At 39.5% G+C, this 18,651-nt stretch overlaps 3 protein-coding genes across 3 annotated transcripts; 1 reads left to right on the top strand and 2 right to left on the bottom strand.

The window, feature by feature from the left end:
* Positions 1 to 3,404: 3,404 nt before the first annotated feature.
* LOC126587156 (ethylene-responsive transcription factor 4) lies at positions 3,405 to 4,673 on the bottom strand. The gene has a single exon (XM_050252141.1). It carries the CDS (start codon positions 4,562 to 4,564, stop codon positions 3,767 to 3,769), a length of 798 nt encoding a protein of 265 aa, XP_050108098.1. The 5' UTR covers positions 4,565 to 4,673; the 3' UTR covers positions 3,405 to 3,766.
* Positions 4,674 to 11,550: 6,877 nt separating this feature from the next.
* On the top strand, positions 11,551 to 15,294 carry LOC126587150 (MACPF domain-containing protein NSL1). The gene is made up of 8 exons (XM_050252135.1): positions 11,551 to 11,566; positions 11,699 to 12,109; positions 12,581 to 12,819; positions 13,143 to 13,338; positions 13,493 to 13,573; positions 13,661 to 13,844; positions 13,922 to 14,088; positions 14,511 to 15,294. The coding sequence occupies exons 2-8, from the start codon at positions 11,855 to 11,857 to the stop codon at positions 15,195 to 15,197; spliced, it is 1,809 nt and encodes a 602-aa protein (XP_050108092.1). The 5' UTR covers positions 11,551 to 11,566; positions 11,699 to 11,854; the 3' UTR covers positions 15,198 to 15,294.
* A 97-nt stretch (positions 15,295 to 15,391) lies between these two features.
* On the bottom strand, positions 15,392 to 18,379 carry LOC126587146 (pentatricopeptide repeat-containing protein At5g04780, mitochondrial-like). The gene has a single exon (XM_050252130.1). It carries the CDS (start codon positions 18,297 to 18,299, stop codon positions 15,513 to 15,515), a length of 2,787 nt encoding a protein of 928 aa, XP_050108087.1. The 5' UTR covers positions 18,300 to 18,379; the 3' UTR covers positions 15,392 to 15,512.
* Positions 18,380 to 18,651: the final 272 nt, after the last annotated feature.

Genomic DNA, 18,651 nt, shown 5'->3' with positions numbered 1-18,651 from the left:
ACCCTACTCTACCCTAATCTATAGCTTATGTATTTTAATAATTTCAAAACAATGTTTGTTGTTGGATAAGATAAATATTTAGGTCGGCTGCTCATGTCTTCCTCAATGAGATAGGTCATTACATTTTAGTACCGAACTAACTATTTACAAAGGTCGAATTTAAGATTTTTTACTCATAAATAAGAAAAAATACAACTAGATTATGTATTACAACGCCAAAACATAACTCCATTTTAAGGTTGTGAATACAATGTGTCCTTATTATTAGTCTATGCCATTGGACAGAAATACAAAAATAAGTAACAATTTCAAGCACAGTTTAACAAGATAAAACCTTCTGAACAAAAAATGACTATAACTTCTCTTTGACGTCAATCATAATCTTATCGATTTATTGTCATACACTTAATATGTGCAAACAGTGATTAAGGTCACAATGAAATCACAACTGTTTAGGGTGCACAAGATTTCATCGTCGGTTTAACATAATTTTTACGTATTAATCGAGTAAAGCAAAAAAGGATGTGAAAAAAAAGCCAATAAACAAAAATAACTTTTATATATCGAATTTTGACCCATCATAGTTTGAAGCATTGACCAATTATTTTTTGTCGATTATCTTTTCGTAATTTGGAAGCCAATGGAATCGAGAAACAAAATGGAGGGGGTGCGCAAAATATTCTTCAGCAAAAAGGGAGGTGGGCTCCACTAAAAGCGGCAGCCGCGCTTTCCCACCTTCACTCCTAGCGCCCGCCACCACGTGGGGCCCGCCTTTGTCTGTTTCCTCCCACCTGTTCCGCGTTGCTAACTATTTATTTTTCGGGAAAAAAAAAAATTAAATAGGTACGTGAGATCGGACGGCCGTATGTCACGTGCAATCCCGACTCGAATCTCGAGAGCTTACCGAGTCAACGTGGAATTAACTTTCGATCTAAACTACCCTCCAAAACCGGCTGCTAGCATTACGCGCCCAACCTCTAACCACCGCTTACGCGCCTGATCATTTATTTTCTATTTAATCCCAATATTTCGCAATATTCAGAAGGAAGGGGACAAAAGCGTAATTATAGAGAGTTAAAACAACTCGGTTTTCACTCGTTTGAGTGCCGTAAGGGCCGCCGACGCTTGGGAAAAAGACGCTGCCACGCGGCCGCCAGTTAGGACACCCATTGTGGGCAAAGCTGTCGTTAACTACGCGAATCAACAAATTTCGTGCTACTTATATGAAAGGAAATTTTATTTAAACCAATCTTACTTATTTCTACGTCTAATTTAAATTTTATATGTTAATTATTTATTTTATCTTATTACGTAATTACTATTAAATACATGTTGATTCTAAAAACTATCAAGCCTACGTGACACTCAGGCCGAATAACTAGTGAGTTAACTACGTCATTCGTTTGATACGGGGCGTGCCAACTAGTCGGCCGAACTCGGCAAGGAGTAAAAATGTGTTGATGTTGCGTTTAGCACGCGGCTGACGTCTCGATCTTACGACTGCGGTCAAGGAAAGAACACGTCATGGCCTTTGGGTTCTAGAGCCTGAAGACAAGGCTGTTAATTTTGTGAAATTCACAAATCGTCGGCGTCGAATTCGGTCACACTGATTATATTTGTAAGGGTATAAGCACGCCGAATCGACACAAGAGTATAGGGGCACAGATACTCAAAACATATATATGTCTTGATGGTAAATGTGGTTCGGCCGTCAGAATGCCGAACTCTAAAGCTTACTTGTGATTATCCAATCATAAAACAACTCGGCTTTTAATGTGCCGAGCCCTAGTAGACTGTAACGCCTCACCTCTTCGAAAAGGCTAATGAGATGACCTCTGCCAATAAAAACCCGAAAGTTTTTCCTGACCGAGACTTGGATAGATAACCAGTCGGCTTCGACGCAGTGCTGTTTATCTAAACTGAAGTTGTTTTACGGTCGGCTGGTTCTACGGCGATAATGCTGTTTATCCAAACTGAAGGTATCACCAGTTGCCTTCATAATGCTGTTTGTCCAAACTAAAGATGTGTTTGCGGAAAAAAGAAAAAAAAATCTCAAGATTGTTAAGACAGTTTGCGCATGGCAATTTGTGTGTTGAATTGGAGAAGCTTTGAATGATGCACTCCTCCCTCTATTTATAGTACTAAATCTGCTTCTGATCGAATCAAAACTATACTCGGAACAGGACTTCTTACCCCGATCCAATCTTATCTCAGCCAGTCCTACTCCTATTAGGACTTTGAACTCAACCCCTTATCATGCTGCATTCATTCCCAAGTTTCAGCATCCTCATCCTGTTGAAACTTTTTATTGCGTCAGGATTCAACTACCTCATCCTGATAGGACACGGCCGGCCCCTAAGCAACGCGTCCGGGCCGAGAACAATTCTAAACTTAGCCCAAACCAGTATTTTGGGCCTAAACAGTACAAAATGAAATTAATAATAAAAATCAAATTTATCAATAGACCCACATATAATTAAACCCCAGCATCACTCTTTGTTTATCCTACGTTCATTCTGACTAAAACCCTAATAACTCTGATAGAGAAAAACAAGATTTTCTATTGATAGATGGTGATTTTGAAGTTTTTAATCCTCCAACTAAGGTATGACTCGATTTATTGATATTTTGGTTGTTTGCTTTTTCTTTGGATTAAATTTAATACTTTTTATATTAAATTGTGTTTGTTTTTCTCTACCGTCTGCCTGTGCTCCAAAACACCAATGCAAGGATTTTTTATTAGTACTGTAAAGACATAAAACTTGATTCTTGGTGCAAATAAAGATTGTTCAACCTTAACCACGAACTAGCTGGTGACATGTCTTGCACCTTTTTTTATTCAAAATAGCTCTAATTTGTCTATTTGTTTATTAACATGATAGCAAAACACACAGCCCTATATCACTTCAAAGTTTCTTAAAAAGTACATGAAAAAGCTTGATTTAAAAAGCACTAAATTGGAGCTTGCATAACACTCTCTTAGCAAATTCAAGTCTATGTAATGATCTCTTAGATCCCAAGTCCATGGATGGGTTACGGTAGCAGAAAGAAAAAAAAACAACCATGGAAATGCTAGTCATATACGGCATATGCAATTATAGAGGGGCAAATGACAACTTTTTGAAAAGAAAAAAACATTCAATCAGAGACGTTTTAATTTTACAGCAAAAAGTTCAAAACAAAAATCTTCACAGATCTTAAAAGTACACATGATAAAAGTAACAAACCTTCCGATCGGGGAAAAAGGGACAAGATTGATCCGAAAACCAAAATACAAGATTTATGGAGAAAAGATCGAAAGCGTTACATCTAATATCGAAAAAACGATCAAGAGCGTTACATCGCTGGATCATAATATCGTGTGGTCAAAGGACAACGGAAACAATTTAAATAATTAAACTAAATAAAAAGAAAGGATCAGCTTGGTTAGATTGAGGGGAAAATAATTATTGCTGACACGAGAGATTACAACTGAAAATTGACATTGAAAAAAAGGGGTGTCTAATTCCGAACAGATTGAAACACGGTGGAGTTTCGCTGCTGCTGCTGCAAAAAAAAAAAGGGATGATGATCCGATCAGCTACGTATTCACATGGAGCTTCTTTAATTGGTTGCTCTCACAGCGTATTTTTTGTTTTTTCTTTTTCTTTCTTAGAAATTCGAAAATTATAAAACTAAAATTAGAAAAGGAAAAAAAAAAAAAAAACTGAAATTGAAGATTTCCTATTAACTCAGCCGGCCGCCGCGCTCTTCTCCAAAAACAAAATCAGGTGAGTTCCGGTGGAGGAGGGAAGTTGAGATCGAACCCTCCGCCGCCGCGAGGCAGATCGTTCTGGTTCAGATCGACGACCGAGGACGAGTCGGAGTCGCTCTGGGCACCACCGGCGAAACCACCACCACCACCGGCGGCTTGGATATCATGCTGGTGGAAGTTGGCCTGGTCGAATCTCAGCCGTTGTTGAATTTGGTGGTTCTTCAACATGCCGGCTCTGAACACCGAGTCGAAATAGAGCATGTGATTCGCGGCTGCCGCGGAGGAAGCCGGGACTCCGATAAAAGGTCCGATTCCCGGAACCTGGTGGTGCTGGAAGGGGAACCTCATCGGCGCGGAGCCGAATCCGCCGGAGCTAACACCGTGAGCGAGATTTAGATCAAACGGCGAGGAATCGACCATCAGAGCCGGCGGCTCACGGCTGGAGGACTCCACCGTGCTGCTCTGGCTCGGGCTTTGATTGTTGCTTCCGCTACTAATTTTATTATTAATATTTATATTATTAATATTATTATTTTTTGTAATACTCAGGCTAACATTTTCCGAAAGGAGAGGGAAGTTTGTCTTGGCCTTGGCACCGCGGAAATCTCTGGCGGCGTTGTCGTAGGCCAGGGCGGCTTCCTCCGCCGTGTCGAAGGTTCCGAGCCAGACCCGGCTCTTCTTGCCGGGATCTCTGATCTCGGCGGCGTACCTTCCCCACGGCCTCTTCCTCACGCCTCTAAAATGCACCTCCTTCACGTTTCCGTTACCGTTCACCCTAACGGCCGTGGCCGTCTTCTCTCTCGGCGCCATAACTTAACGGTGGCGATTTTTGCTTGTAGTGTTTGCGTGGTCAGAGTGTCTGGTTGCAGTGAGAAAATATGGGTGTGGGGATGGCAATGGAGGAGTATGGGAGGGCAGGCTGTGGTTATATATAGAGGGGATGAGCGAGGAACCGAAGAGAGAGAAAGAGAGAGGAGAGAGAGGCGCACAGTCAACAAGCGATTTGACTGAGCTGGGGTTAGGGGCGGCTCTCCAATGGTGGCAATTTAGTAATTGTACAATTTTGGTTCCCCGTATTACGTGGCATGTGGGTTGTCGAGAGATCACAGCACACCCTTCATTTTTATCATTATCTAACGGCTGCGGATGCACTCTTTCTGATTGCGTGCGGTGCTCCCTCCTCCCATCTCCCACGCTCCACTCCCTGCATCATCTCCACTCGCCATTTATTTGTCTGTGTCCGGACTACGTAACGTTTTCTGTCAATGATATTTAACTGAAATATTTTTATAATTATTTACTTTATTTGATTGAAATATTACTGTAGTAAGCTATATAAATTATTATTCAAAACCGAGAGTCGCAAGAGAAGGATATCACTTGCACTTTTTTTTTTTTCCTTAGATGCTCGTTTTTATTTTATAACTTTGGATACATGGATGAAAATTAGACGTCTAGGAAAACTATGAATGGGTAAATTTTTTAGACATGAACGTTACACAGATCATAAACTGTACAAATAAAGAAATAACCTGTATGTGATTTAACAAATTAAAAACACAGTTCAAATAGTTAATCTACTATCAAATATATATATTTTTTTATAACTCCTACACTCATCAACTACTAATCTATAATTTAACACGAACGAGATTGAAATCGTTTGGTAAATACTTTTAAACAATAAAACGTTTTCGATCATAAAAATAATACATTTTCCAAACCAGCCCTTAGTTGCCTAAGTCAACATGTTTGGGCAGCATTAGCCGGTTGAACAAGTTGTCGGCATAAACTGCCATCACGCCGCGTGAATAGGATTATTTTTCACTTTTTTCACTTTTCCTTTTATTTTTCAAAATTTTAAGTAAATTAAGGCAAGAGCATCCCTTTCCTTCAATTGGGCCCACGCTTCTATCCTCCCTTTGAACCGCTCGCGCGCTTGGACCAAACGAGCGCCGCCTCTCGCCCATTCCCTCTCCAACACGTGTCCGTTTCATACGCGTGTCCAGTGGAAGCGGAGGGCAATCACGCAACCAGCCCCGCCCAGCGTTTCTTACAACACATGGGAGTGGTTTCTGACAGCAGTATTGTTTTTACCCGACAGCTCTCCTCCCCACGCTCTCTCTGTAATCGTGGGCCACACGCGCATAAATATTTACCGTCTTTCTGTGCCCGCATTTCGTCACCGTGCTGCGCTGTCCGGTCAATGGGCTGCTTTTAGCAAAGCTCGTAAATGGGAGCTAATTTACTTTCTATTTCGTTTTATATTTTCCTTAACAAGGAAAATAAGTAAATTTGTTTTATATCGCATATAATCCCATTTACATTCTCATTTTTTAGGGATTTTTTTCTTCATTGGTGCACAATACACAACGTAATTCTTGGCTTTTTAACGGAACATCTAACGCTTCATTCATTTAGTATATACCTTACAGCATAATATAAGTGCACAATTGTATGATATTTAATTAATTGTACGTTGTTTTTTTTTATGTAAATAATATATGGAGTTGTTATTATCTTTCGAAAAATAAGCTCTACATTACTCATTTCAAGTGAAAAAAGAAAAAAAGAAAAAGAGATAGGTACATAAATAATAATTTTAGAGTGGTAATAATTTGGAGCTTTTGAATTTAGATGGCTCATTGGAGAAATTTTTTAGTGGGCTGGAAACATAGTCTGGTACAAAAAATGTTATAATATAAGTGGTTGAAGATATTTTTTTTGAAGTGTCTAACCACTTTTATTATGCATTTGGTGCGCCGAATTATGTTCCCTACACATCGAAAAATCTTTCGTTAGCTTCAAAACAAATTAATTGCCCTATCCACTCTTGGTAAGAGTTTTAAGATGCAACTATAAAGGATCGTCCCTTAATGTGAGCCAAATGAAAATCTAGTTGATGATAACTCTTCATTGAAAAATTAACGAGTGTGTTTGAGTGTCACTCTTTTGATAAAATCTTCTTCATTAATGAATATTTACTTCACTTGGTGAGGGTGTAGTTGTTTGATTTTTTTGGATCCACTTCCCTTGGTGTGCTGAGATCGTGGCGGTGATCAGGTGATGCAATTAGACTAACGGGCATCGTAGTCCCCGTCCCAATATATGATTGGATATTTTTTTTTCTCACATGATCTTTGTATAACACGAGGTTTAATAGTTTTATTGGTCTGTATAATCTTGCGGTTTTTCTGATGAGCCTGGACGATTGCTTGACATCTACTCATCATTTTACGATTAGTAATGCTTTATTGTAATATTTTTAAATCTAGTTTCTTAATACCCTTTTAGGGCCGAGTTCTTCAGGATATGCATTATTTGTTGAGTTTCAATGTATAAGAAACATCCATTTCAATCACGGTCAGGCATTCGTTCGTAATCAAAATGTAGTTAGGGTATGGTGGTTGCTTCCGTATCAAGTAACACGTAGTATTCATGCATGATTCGTGCTAGATTATGCATTTATTATGAATGCTAGTAGAATTTGATTATGACTTATGACCTTTAAACAAAACATAATAAGCAAAAATCGCCTTTTAGTTAAAACCGATCCTTGCTTAACGACCACACATTATTTAACCAATTCTCTCTCGATATGTTTTCTCAAAAAGTCCGATTCGTGCATATTCTCCCCCCAACTAAAGAAGAGATCTTGGCAGAAATGCCGCATATGAAATTGAGTACAAATTTGCATAGCTCACTTGTTTCTCGAGAAGAGATGGGAAACTCTCAACTTCATTTGATTGAAGTTGACCCAGCTCTTTGTTGTTTGAAAAAACCCTCTACTTCAATTGGTATTTTTTCACAAAAAGAAAATATGAGATAACAAATCCAATCTTTCACAAAGATTTTGAACAGCTGTCTCGAATTCAAGTTGATTATGTTTCGCCTTTGAATTGATTAAGTATTAGTAGAATGAAAAATGAAAGCAAACAGATTGTGTAGAAACAGTGTCTGGAAATTATTTCCCAAACAAGGTATTTCAAATTTAAATTAGCATGGTCATAAAACTTGTGTTTTTGGCCCCTCATTATCTGTCTGTGTGAGTGTAGGGGTGTAGGTGTCATATTTGGACCAATTACGTTGTCTGATTGTCTCTTTCATTTGATGTGCATTACAGCCTTCTCTAGCTTAAAGCTTGAAGCATGATGACGATGAAGAAAATAATGCTGACTCTATGAGTTTTAGCCACAGCCACAATTTTTTTGTGGACCTAGAAATTGAGAAAACAACCCCTTCGTTTTTCTTTTTCTAGGAAATAAAAAACGCTCGGCGTGTTTCACTAGGAAGTGCCCTATCCCAACTACAAACATTGTCAACGTTGTGATTAATGGATGTAATGGGATCAGCTATGAAGTTGGCTTTTCTATAAATATGTCACCACTAAAAATAGAATCCAAAGAGGTCGCCGACCATTTTGATGTACTCAAAACAGTTATGAGCCTCTAAGAGATCTTGCATCGGTCGAGAACTTGTCTTTTGAAATAAATTTGAGTTACTAAATATTACTTGCATTTTCTTTGTTCTTGAAGATAATAAGCACAAGCTATAAGAGACACCATCACAGGCAAATAAGGTTTAAGCGAGTCAGATTACGCGAGATAGCTGAATAATCAAACTACAATCTACACTTCATCGCACTCAGCGGTTTGAGAGAACTGAAACTCGTGATAGAACACATTTCGTGGTTCTAATACCCTAACTCAAATGAAACATTAAAAATTAAAATAAACAATTCGAAGAACAAGAGACACAATCACTATGAATTTAGAACACAATGTCAAGTTGTTTGCCCAACCAACAGTTTAAAACTCTCTTCCACTATATTGTTTAATTTCCCAATTTAATTTCTTATTTATTTTTTGTATGGTTGGACTTGGGAAACAAGAAAGAACCCACCACCTTATCCTCCACCGCCAACAAAAGAAAAACAAAAAAAAACATAAAATCCCAGAAGGTCATATAAAACTTATTTTATATGTTTCCTGGAACCACCACCAAAAGATATACACAGTGTCCCAACTACTCCATAATTTGGCTGCCGGAGATGGGGACGCCCACAAACCAAAAATCAAGCTTCCAGATTGATTGGATTTTATTTTATCTGTGTGCACGATATCTTCTGAATTATATTATTAAAAATAAATCAAACATATAATTTAAGGAAAATCAATGAAAATTTTTTGAAAATTTTGAGTTTTAACGATAAGAACAAAATAAAGGGTAAAATAAATAGTATCGGAATTAACTTTTTAATGTAAAAATATGATTTTTCGTTAAAATAAATAGTACCGAAATTTTTTCGTTAAAGTACCTTATAATTTAAGGTGATTATTATTATGTGTAGATTTGGGGTGGAAACATCACGAATCAATCATGATTCGTGGAACACATGACTAATAAGTGGCCTCTTGTTTTTGTTGAGAAATTTAAATGTGGCTTTCAGCAACTGGCAGCCGAATTAAGCACGTTAATATGGGTTTAATTATCAGCCCTAGCCGTAAACAAAGAAAATATTTTCTGCCGCCGGACTCCGCCTTTGGTTTTGGGGTAATCAATCTTCTACACAATCATTCTTAGTGTCTTTCCTCTTTCCTTTTTAATTTTTTTGTTTTGTTGTAGAGTAGTCGTCGTGATAATCATCGAATTTTGGCCCACGCACACAGTGAATATACAGCTTTGAATCCAATTATCACCTTCGATATGAGGTTGAAACCATAAGCCATGGAAGATGTCAAATGGTGTTGAGATCAAGTTTAGTCGGTCCAGTGATCTGGTTGTCAGATGTCCGGAGGATGTGGGGCAACGACATTGTTTTATCCTTTTATTTTGTTTCTGTTTAATAATTTCCAAGAATTGTCTTGGAGTTTGGTTTTGCTTCATTTTAATTTTCGTTTTGTTGTGTTGCATCTCTTTTGGATCTTGTGTGAAGACTGGAGCTATTTGATTCGTTGAATCTACTCCACTTAGTGTTATGGAATCGGGCGGTGATAAATTTTTGTTCTTGCATGATCTTTGTGTAACGTGAGGTTTAACGATTTTATTAATCTATATAATCTTGTGGTTCTCGATGAGCGCATACTAGTGCTTGATATCTACTCATTGCTTGTGATTGATGATGGTTGTTGTAATAGTTTTAGATCTACTTTGCAATGACCGTTTTGGGACCAAGTTCTTCATGATATGTATTTGTAATGTCATTTTTCAATAAATGAAATATTGTACTTTTCTTTTAAAAAAATGAAATTTAATTTTGTTTGATGACCAAGGCACAAAGTGAAGTGATAGGAAGCTGTCAAACTAGAGTTGGAGCTATGCCTCTCTATCTATAGGACAACATATTCTTAGTGTAATATGACACAATCACGGAGCGTTATTAGTTCAGCCATATAATATCACTTGTGTTATTTGGTTAGAGAGTTCTTTATACGTCTCTAATTTTCTTAAAAATCATAAACTCATCATACATGCATGTTATCACACGAAAACTAAAATAATCTGGCAATCACGTAACCGCATCAGGATCCCCTCCCACCTTGAATTGTTTCCATTGTTAGTTTGAGTGGATGATGACATGTGGTGTGGTGTGGTGGTGGTGGTGGTGGTCCTGGTGATAGCCAGACCCAGAGGAGTTTGGGTTTTTGCTTTTGAGGGCAAATAGATGAATATCATACAAAAAAGCAGACAGATAATTAAATGAAGGGGGGCTGTCGAAAGTGTGAAATGTCAGTATGAAAGTGAGTGTGTTTAGTATGTGGTGGTGGTGGTGTTGACTATAATGTTTCCATGAATTTTTCAATGTGTTAATTATGTGCATGTAACGCTTTTGGAGCCTAGCTTGGTTTGGACTTTCTTCCTCTTGATATTCCTTGCTTGGTCATAATTAACCCCGTCCAATTCAATACACGTTTAACAACAAAATAGTGTGAGTTAATGCGACGATAAATCACACGTTTGGTGGTCAAGAAAACGTGAAATGTTTCTGTGAGTCTTCCTCACTCTTAAAAAAATGAACTGCGTGACTAAACCATCAGTTAGTCCCTAAAAAAGAGACTTAATGGTGGAATTAGAGACAATCAATGAGTTAATAACGACTTAACAAAAAGTTCCAATGGGAAGAAACCGAGTAAGAAGTGGTTGTCCCCTGTGTATTGGCGTTCCCACTTACTCTTAATAGCTCAACCCATAAAAGACCATGCATTCATTCCTCAAGAAAATTAGGGAAAACCATTGACTTGACCAATTCTTACTTTAGTAGTATGTGTAGTTGGCATCAGTTTTTAAAACATCCACCAACTCTTACTTACTTTATTTATTTAGTATTACAGTCTGGTGATATTCTTGTTCTGAGAGGTTTTAGGTTTGATTTTCATCAATGACGAATTTGAACCACATAATTACTAACTCATTGTGCGATACTTTGGTTGAAATGTCCGAAAATCAAGAATTGATAAACCGAGGGTGAAAATTGAAACATATTATTGGGGTTGGTTGGGCCTTTATCTCTAGGGGTTTAGTACTTCGGCTCCACACTCACGGCAAGTATTAAAGTGAAGCCCAATTTGAGTAAACAAACAACTCAGTTGTCTTGGTCAACGATAAATAAATATCTATGGGAAACACCGAGGGAAGGACAAAAAGGTAAAACAATGCATGACAGCAGAGACGTTGACGCCTGGCGCGAAAAGAGGAGGAAGTAGCCGCCAGCTCCAGCCGCCTTCCAAGTCTCTGCGTTCCCACTTTCCGTCTTTGGGGGGAGTCCTCGCAATTCAATATCCAGGCCTTCGTCACTGAAACCCAACGAAGAAGGTGAGTCGCTTTCAGCAAGCAATCAACGCATTTAACCAAAACAAATATTCCAACTTTTTGATTAATTAGTTGTTAAACTTAATTAATTTAATTTAATTAAAAGATTAAACAAAGAATTCAACTTTGTCTCAGTCTCTCTCTCTCTCTCTCACATCGTTGAATCCTCAAAACCGGAGACTCCAATGGGTCGTCGCCCCAATCTATCAAAACCCTTCAACACTCCCCAAACCTCGACCTCTCTCTCTCCAGCCACTTGTTCGCCGTCCGGTTGGGTTCGTTCCCAAATCGATGGCTCTCAATGGGTCTCGCTCCGACCCCCAATCAGCTGCCGAGAAGGCCGTCGCGGTGATCGGGTCCGGGTACAATCTCTGCAACGATATCCGGCTCACCGCGTGCAAGTCCATGCTCATCGAGCTGGACTCGACCCGGACCCGCGACCTCGTCGTCCCTGGTGGTCCCGTCGTGCCCGACGTCTCCACCTCCATCAGGTGCGATAAAGGCGAGCGCACCAGTTTCCGCTCCGACGTCGTTTCGTTTAATCAGGTATGTTATTTTCTTCTTGGGAAATGAAATTCATTAACTTTTTGCTTCTTCTTTTTTTGGCGCGAATTGGTTTCTGGGTGTTGATTGCAGTTGTTTCTTTGACTGGATGGTGATGAAGAATTGGAGAAATTCGATTTTTTAGTTTTTTTAATTTTTATATTACAAGTTTGAAATGGCATATGTTGAAGTGGATTTTGTTTAATATTACAATTTATGGACTTATTTTTTCATGTTAATTATCATGGTGTTGGGAAGTTTTGAATTAATTGTGGTAGAAATTGAATCACAGAAACTCAAATTTGAAATTTCAGTTCATATCCTCACACATTTTTGTATTCGATCGTTCAGATAGTGTTCTGTTTTGATCCATCAGACATTGCTGGTGCCTTACTTCTTACTCGAGTCGATTAACGGGACTCTGGTGATTGTTTGTTTGACTCTTAACAGTATCTGCATTGTTTGTATTTCCAGATGTCAGAGCAATACAACAAGGAAGTGTCCCTATCGGGCAAAATTCCGTCCGGTCTGTTTAATGCTATGTTTAACTTCACTGGCTGCTGGCAGAAGGATGCAGCTCCAACAAAAGCTCTTGCTTTTGATGGTTGGTTGATAACTCTGTATAACATTGAGTTAGCAAGATGCCATCTAAAACTATCCCAGCATGTGATACAAGAAGTGCCTTCTACATGGGACCCTGCTGCCCTTGCTGAGTAAGATTTCGTCTGATAGCTCAATACTTTGAATTTTGCATATTAATGTTCTTCAACATTTTCTTCCATTGTTCAATGCGCACAACACTTTCGTTGAGTTAGACACTTGAAACTATATTGCAAAATTTATGGATGCAGTGTAATTTATTGAAATAAGCACCCGAGCGCGGATATAGCTCGCATATCAGAGATGATAATATAGAGGATTAAAATCGGAATGAATATTGTTTCTCTTGCTGGATGGTTATTTATCTACATTTTCCAGCCAAGGATACAACTGTTTTGTGCCACTGTATGTTGATGTATAATAATTTGAATTCCAGGTTCATTGACAAATACGGTACTCATATTGTTGTTGGGGTGAAAATGGGTGGAAAGGATATAGTTCACATGAAGCAGTTACAAAATTCAAATCTTCATCCCACAGAAGTGCAGAAATTGTTAAAGCAATTAGCCGACGAGATGTTTTCTGAAGATGCAACTGGATCAGAGTCCGATGGTTTATCAGGAAAAACGAAGGTAAGCAGAATTTTTAATTGTATAACCTTGCCTCTTTTTTCTTGGAATTTTTATGCGCTTATGTTTTATCTTGATACAAAATTATGAAAATGGAAGTTGTGGAAATTGAGGAGGTGACTTACTTTTACTGTAATGTTTATGCCCTTTGTTTCAGGATGATGACTCTATGCCCCGGGAGGTTCGTAGAACGCATGCGGCCCCAATAAGGCCACCTACTGTCAGACAAATAAATGATGTACGCATTTTGGTATCCATTTTAATGTGAAACAATCAACCTGCATTGGATGGATGAAGATATCTTGATGTTGTTTGTTTAATGCAGGGTATAATTACTGTCTGTGTTCGAAGGGGAGGTGTTGATATTGATCAAAGTCATAACAAGTGGCTTTCAACCGTATCACAGTCACCTAATGTCATATCGATGTCCTTCGTGCCCATAACCTCTCTGTTGGGTGGTGTCCAAGGAATTGGATTTCTAAGCCATGCAGTGAATCTCTACCTTAGATGTGCGTATCCCAGTTAGCTAAATTACTTTCTCATAAAAAGTCTGAATGCACTCATAATTCTATGATAAACCTTGCAGACAAACCACCAATAGAGGAACTCCAACTATTTTTGGAATATCAGTTACCACGTCAATGGGCTCCGGTGTATGGTGATCTTCCTCTCGGTCTCAGGCGCAGAAAACAAGTATCCCCATCACTGCAATTCACCTTTATGGGCCCAAAGCTATATGTTAACACTTTGAAGGTAAATATCTTGTGATGTAAAATATTTTGACATATTAGTTGTTGATAAATGGGGGTAAGGCTAGCCGACCTTCACCTCTCCCAGACCCTGCGTAAAGCGGGAGCCTTGTGCACTGGGTACGACCTTTTTTTATTTTTTATTAGTTGTTAATAGCATGTTGGGAATTCCTTGTTCCTTGAAGACTTCCATTGCATATGTTTTATCTAGCGATGGACTCTTAAGAAATCCCTTAAAACTGGAAAATTGCTGTGTCAATGAGTTGAAAAGATGCGCTATTCTTTGGCTCGATTTTCAGAAAATGAAATGTCTTTTGTGCAACTGCTGTTTTATTGTTCACATTTTGATCGGTTCCATTACTCAAGCGTATTATTACATACACTGGTTCATCTTTGGATTGTGGTTTCTAATGTTACAATTTTCAGGTTGATACTGGAAATCGACCGGTGACAGGAATGCGTTTGTATCTTGAAGGTAAGAAAAGTGACCATCTGGCAATCCATCTCCAGCACCTTGCAACTCTTCCCGATACTCTCCAACTCTCATACGATCACAGTTACGAGCCCATTCACAAGCCAGAGGAACGAGGCTACTTTGAACCTGTCAAGTGGAGCATATTTTCACATGTATGCACTGCCCCAGTAGAGTACAACGGGGCCTGTATTGATGACTCTGCATCAATTGTGACAAAGGCCTGGTTTGAAGCCAAGGCCATCGGAATGAGGAAAGTTTTGTTCTTGAGGCTTGGATTTTCAACGGTGGCATCTGCAAAAATCCGCAGATCAGAGTGGGAAGGACCCTCGACAACTTCTCGAAAATCAGGATTCATCTCAACCTTGATCAGCACAAGGTTTAGTACGGCATTGAATCCACCTGTGACACCAGCAAAAGTGGATTTGAATTCAGCAGTTTACCCTGCAGGGCCACCTTTACCAAGCAAGGCACCAAAAATGGCGACGTTTGTAGATACCAAGGAAATGTTGAGAGGTCCTGAGGACTCGCCAGGATATTGGGTGGTCACCGGAGCCAAGCTTTGTGTAGAGGGAGGCCGAATCTCGGTGAAGGTGAAGTATTCATTGTTGACAATAATGTCGGAGGATTCTATGAATTAAGAAACCAGAGAGTTACAAAACACTATACTTTTGTTGTAAATGTTATACCATGTACATCATCCATTCTTAAAATCGGTTTGAGGTCCTGCCGCAGTGACATCCTTGTTGCATGGAAGTTCTCTTAGCGTCCATACTTTGAACGCCGTTAGATTATAGAAACTATTTAGTTCTAAAGCTGTGTAAGAACAATCTCCTTATTCAAAAACAGAAAAGAACAACTCTTAATTTATTAAAATTACACTGTAATAGTACATAAAATGGTACAAAAATTCGGTTCGAATTCGAAGGAAGAAGTAAAAGTTCGTTGCAGTTATGTCACCAATAATCCCCACAAGAGCAAGAACCATCTCTGAAATGATGGAATCTATTGACGTCCCTCACAATAATCTCCCTGGAAACTATTTTACTGATGAACTTGAGTGCTGTGTGGCAGTCAACGCATACTCTTAGATTCTTCTTCACCCTAATGGGAGCTCCCCGCGGAGTGGCAATCAACGCGAAAGCCACTGCAAGCTTCTCGCTGTGGTAGCGCAGAAGCCGCTGCTTTTCACTTTGTTCCACATCATGGAGGTCCATCTCCACCATTGGAACATAGCCGGCTTTATACATTAGGTCGAAAAGCTCATCGAGTTTCGCATAAATTTCATCACTTCTTGAATGGTTTCTATCTCCTACTATAAACGTGTGTACCTGGTCCTTGACCTCAATCCAACTCATCCCAGGTTCCTTCTTTACCTGGTCATCTTTCATAAGTTTTCTCATTTTCGCCACATTATCCCACATGCCGGCTGATGCGTAAATGTTTGCAAGAAGTACATGAGTACCAGATTTCTCGGGCTCAAGAACTAAGAGCATTTCAGCAGCGCGCTCGCCAAGCTCAACATTTTTATGGATTCTCGCAGCACCAAGAAGTGCCCCCCAAACAGATGCGTTCGCTTGAAATGGCATTGTGTTGACAAGCTCCATTGCCTCATTTATCTTCCCTGCTCTGCCAAGGAGATCAATCAAGCAAGCATAATGCTCTTGCCTCGGCACAACTCCAAACAACTCTCTCATGGACTCAAAATACTTTTTGGCTTCCGTTACCAAACCTGCGTGATTGCACGCACAGAGGACACTTACTAAAGTAATATGATTGGGGGGAACGCCATCCTTGAGCATCTGAGTGAAAAAGTTTAAGGCCTCTCTTCCATGCCCGTGTTGAGCCAGTCCTCCAATCATTGCAGACCATGAAACTATTCCTCTCTCAGGTACCTCAGCGAAAGCACGATCTGCATCTTCTATGCTTCCACATTTTGCGTACATGTTAACAAGAGAGTTCCCGGCAAAAGCATCAGACATGAATCCGAACTTGAGAATGTGAACGTGGATCTGTTTCCCTTGCTCGTATGCAGACAAATTTGCACAAGCATTCAGAAGAGAACTGCATACAAATGAATCTGGTTTGTTTTCCCTCTCCAGCATTTGCAAGTAGAGTTTTAGAGCTTCTTCTCCTTGTTCATATTGCGAATAGGCTGTGATCATCGATGTAAAAGCCACCACGTCCTCAATTGGGCATTCTTTAAAAATTCTTGCCGCGTCTTCTACTTTGCCGCATTTTCCATATGTATCGAGAAGGCTATTTATAACATACATATCAGATTCGAAACCTGTTTTGACAGAAAGTGCATGAACTTGTTCACAAACATCTATGGCCTGCAAGCTCGCCGTGGCTTTGAGGACTGTAGATAAGGTAGTCTGGTTAAATTCTACCCCCTCCTTATACATTTCAGAAAAGAGGGATACCGCTTCTATATCTTCCCCATTCTGCGAATGTCCTGAGATCACAACATTCCATGCAATCATGTCCTTCTTTGGCATCATATCGAAAAGAACCCTTGCATTGCTCATCATCTCACACTTGCAATACATATCTATCAGTCCAACATTGACAAATGAATCTGATTCCGTATCCATCTTTATCAAGAAAGAGTGCAACTGCCTACCCAATTTCTTGAACCCCAGTCCGGCACAGGCTTTAAGTGCGCTCGATAATGTGAACATATTTGGACGGATTCCTGACCCTTTCATTTGCCTAAAAAATTTTAGAGCCCGACCATGGTACTCGTGAAGAACACAACCAGCAATAACAGCATTCCAGGAAACAATATCGGGCTGTTTGATTTTCTCAAAAACTGTCACTGCATCTTCAAGACTTTTGACTTTGGCATACATGTCAACAAGTGCATTTGCTGAGAATGAGTCAGATTCATATCCGAGCTTTATCATATATCCATGAATTTTCCTTCCTCGACTGCCATCCCCGAACCCAGTGCATGCGTTTATTATACTAGACAGACTGTACTCATTAGGTCCTACTCCGCTCAGAACCATTTCCTGAAACAAATCCATTGCTTCTCCATGGAAATCACTCTGTACATAACAAGAAAACAACGCATTCCACGAAACAACATTCCGCTCTGGAATTGCATCAAAGAGCCTCCTAGAATCCCCAAACTCACCACATTTCGCATACATTACCACCAAAGTATTCCCAACAAACTCATCGGACTCAAACCCTGTAAGCAGCGCAACCCCGTGAACCTGCGTCCCCAATCCCAAATCTTTAGTAATAGAGCACGCCTTAAGAACACTCGGAAACGTAAACTCATTACACTTAACACCCAACGAGTGCATCTCACGAAACGCCGAAAGGGCTTCTTTACCAAGCCCATTTTGGGCATACCCAGATATCAAAGCAGACCAAGACACCAAATCTGGTTCAGGACTTTCATCAACCAGTTTCCGGGCGTGCCTGAAGAACCGACATTTCGCGTACAAATTGATCAGATGGTTCCGAAGATTTGGGTCTTCGGAACATCCGAATCTGATCATGTGGGCATGGATTTCTCTGCCCACACCAACAGATTTGGAAGCAGTGCATTGTGACAAGAGCTTAGAGTATGATACAGAAGTGGTTGTTAAATTAGGGTTTAGGGTTTTTGCCTCAGTGCTGAATTGAAGTGAGGTTTGGATGGGTTTAAATGGCAGGTAAATCCGTTGGGGAAGAGGGTTTTGGAGGGAATCGAGGAAGAAGCAAAGCTTCATGGTCCATTTGATCATCGACTATTTTCTTCTGGGTTTTTTACACCTGTGTAAATACATTGGCAGGATCACCGTAAACGTTCAACACCCGGTAACGTTAGCGTTTAAAACCCACGCTTATTATTGTAAGATTGTGTCACGTGAGTGAGTTTGCCACATCATTTTATTTGTGTTATATTAAATAAGAAATAGAATTATACATGTATTAGGAAATAAATAATATTATTATTTATTTGTATTTTAGTTGGAATAGAACTCTTGACGAGTGGTTTTCAATCACTCACATTGTGGATGACAGTTTCCTTAATAGGTGGAAACTGTTAACTGTTGTAGATATATGTTTTGGTCTCTCCTCTCTGCAATCTTGTGT

This window comes from Malus sylvestris, chromosome 10 (genome assembly GCF_916048215.2).
Source record: "Malus sylvestris chromosome 10, drMalSylv7.2, whole genome shotgun sequence".
NCBI lineage: Eukaryota > Viridiplantae > Streptophyta > Magnoliopsida > Rosales > Rosaceae > Malus > Malus sylvestris.
This window is presented reverse-complemented; position numbering and strand designations above follow the sequence as displayed.

Coding starts and splice junctions, on each gene's coding strand:
- LOC126587156 (XM_050252141.1), bottom strand. CDS start 4,564: ATGGCGCCGAGAGAGAAGACGGCCACGGCCGTTAGGGTGAACGGTAAC.
- LOC126587146 (XM_050252130.1), bottom strand. CDS start 18,299: ATGATCAAATGGACCATGAAGCTTTGCTTCTTCCTCGATTCCCTCCAA.
- LOC126587150 (XM_050252135.1), top strand. CDS start 11,855: ATGGCTCTCAATGGGTCTCGCTCCGACCCCCAATCAGCTGCCGAGAAG. Junction 12,110..12,580: donor ACGTCGTTTCGTTTAATCAG/GTATGTTATTTT, acceptor TTGTATTTCCAG/ATGTCAGAGCAATACAACAA. Junction 14,089..14,510: donor TATATGTTAACACTTTGAAG/GTAAATATCTTG, acceptor TACAATTTTCAG/GTTGATACTGGAAATCGACC.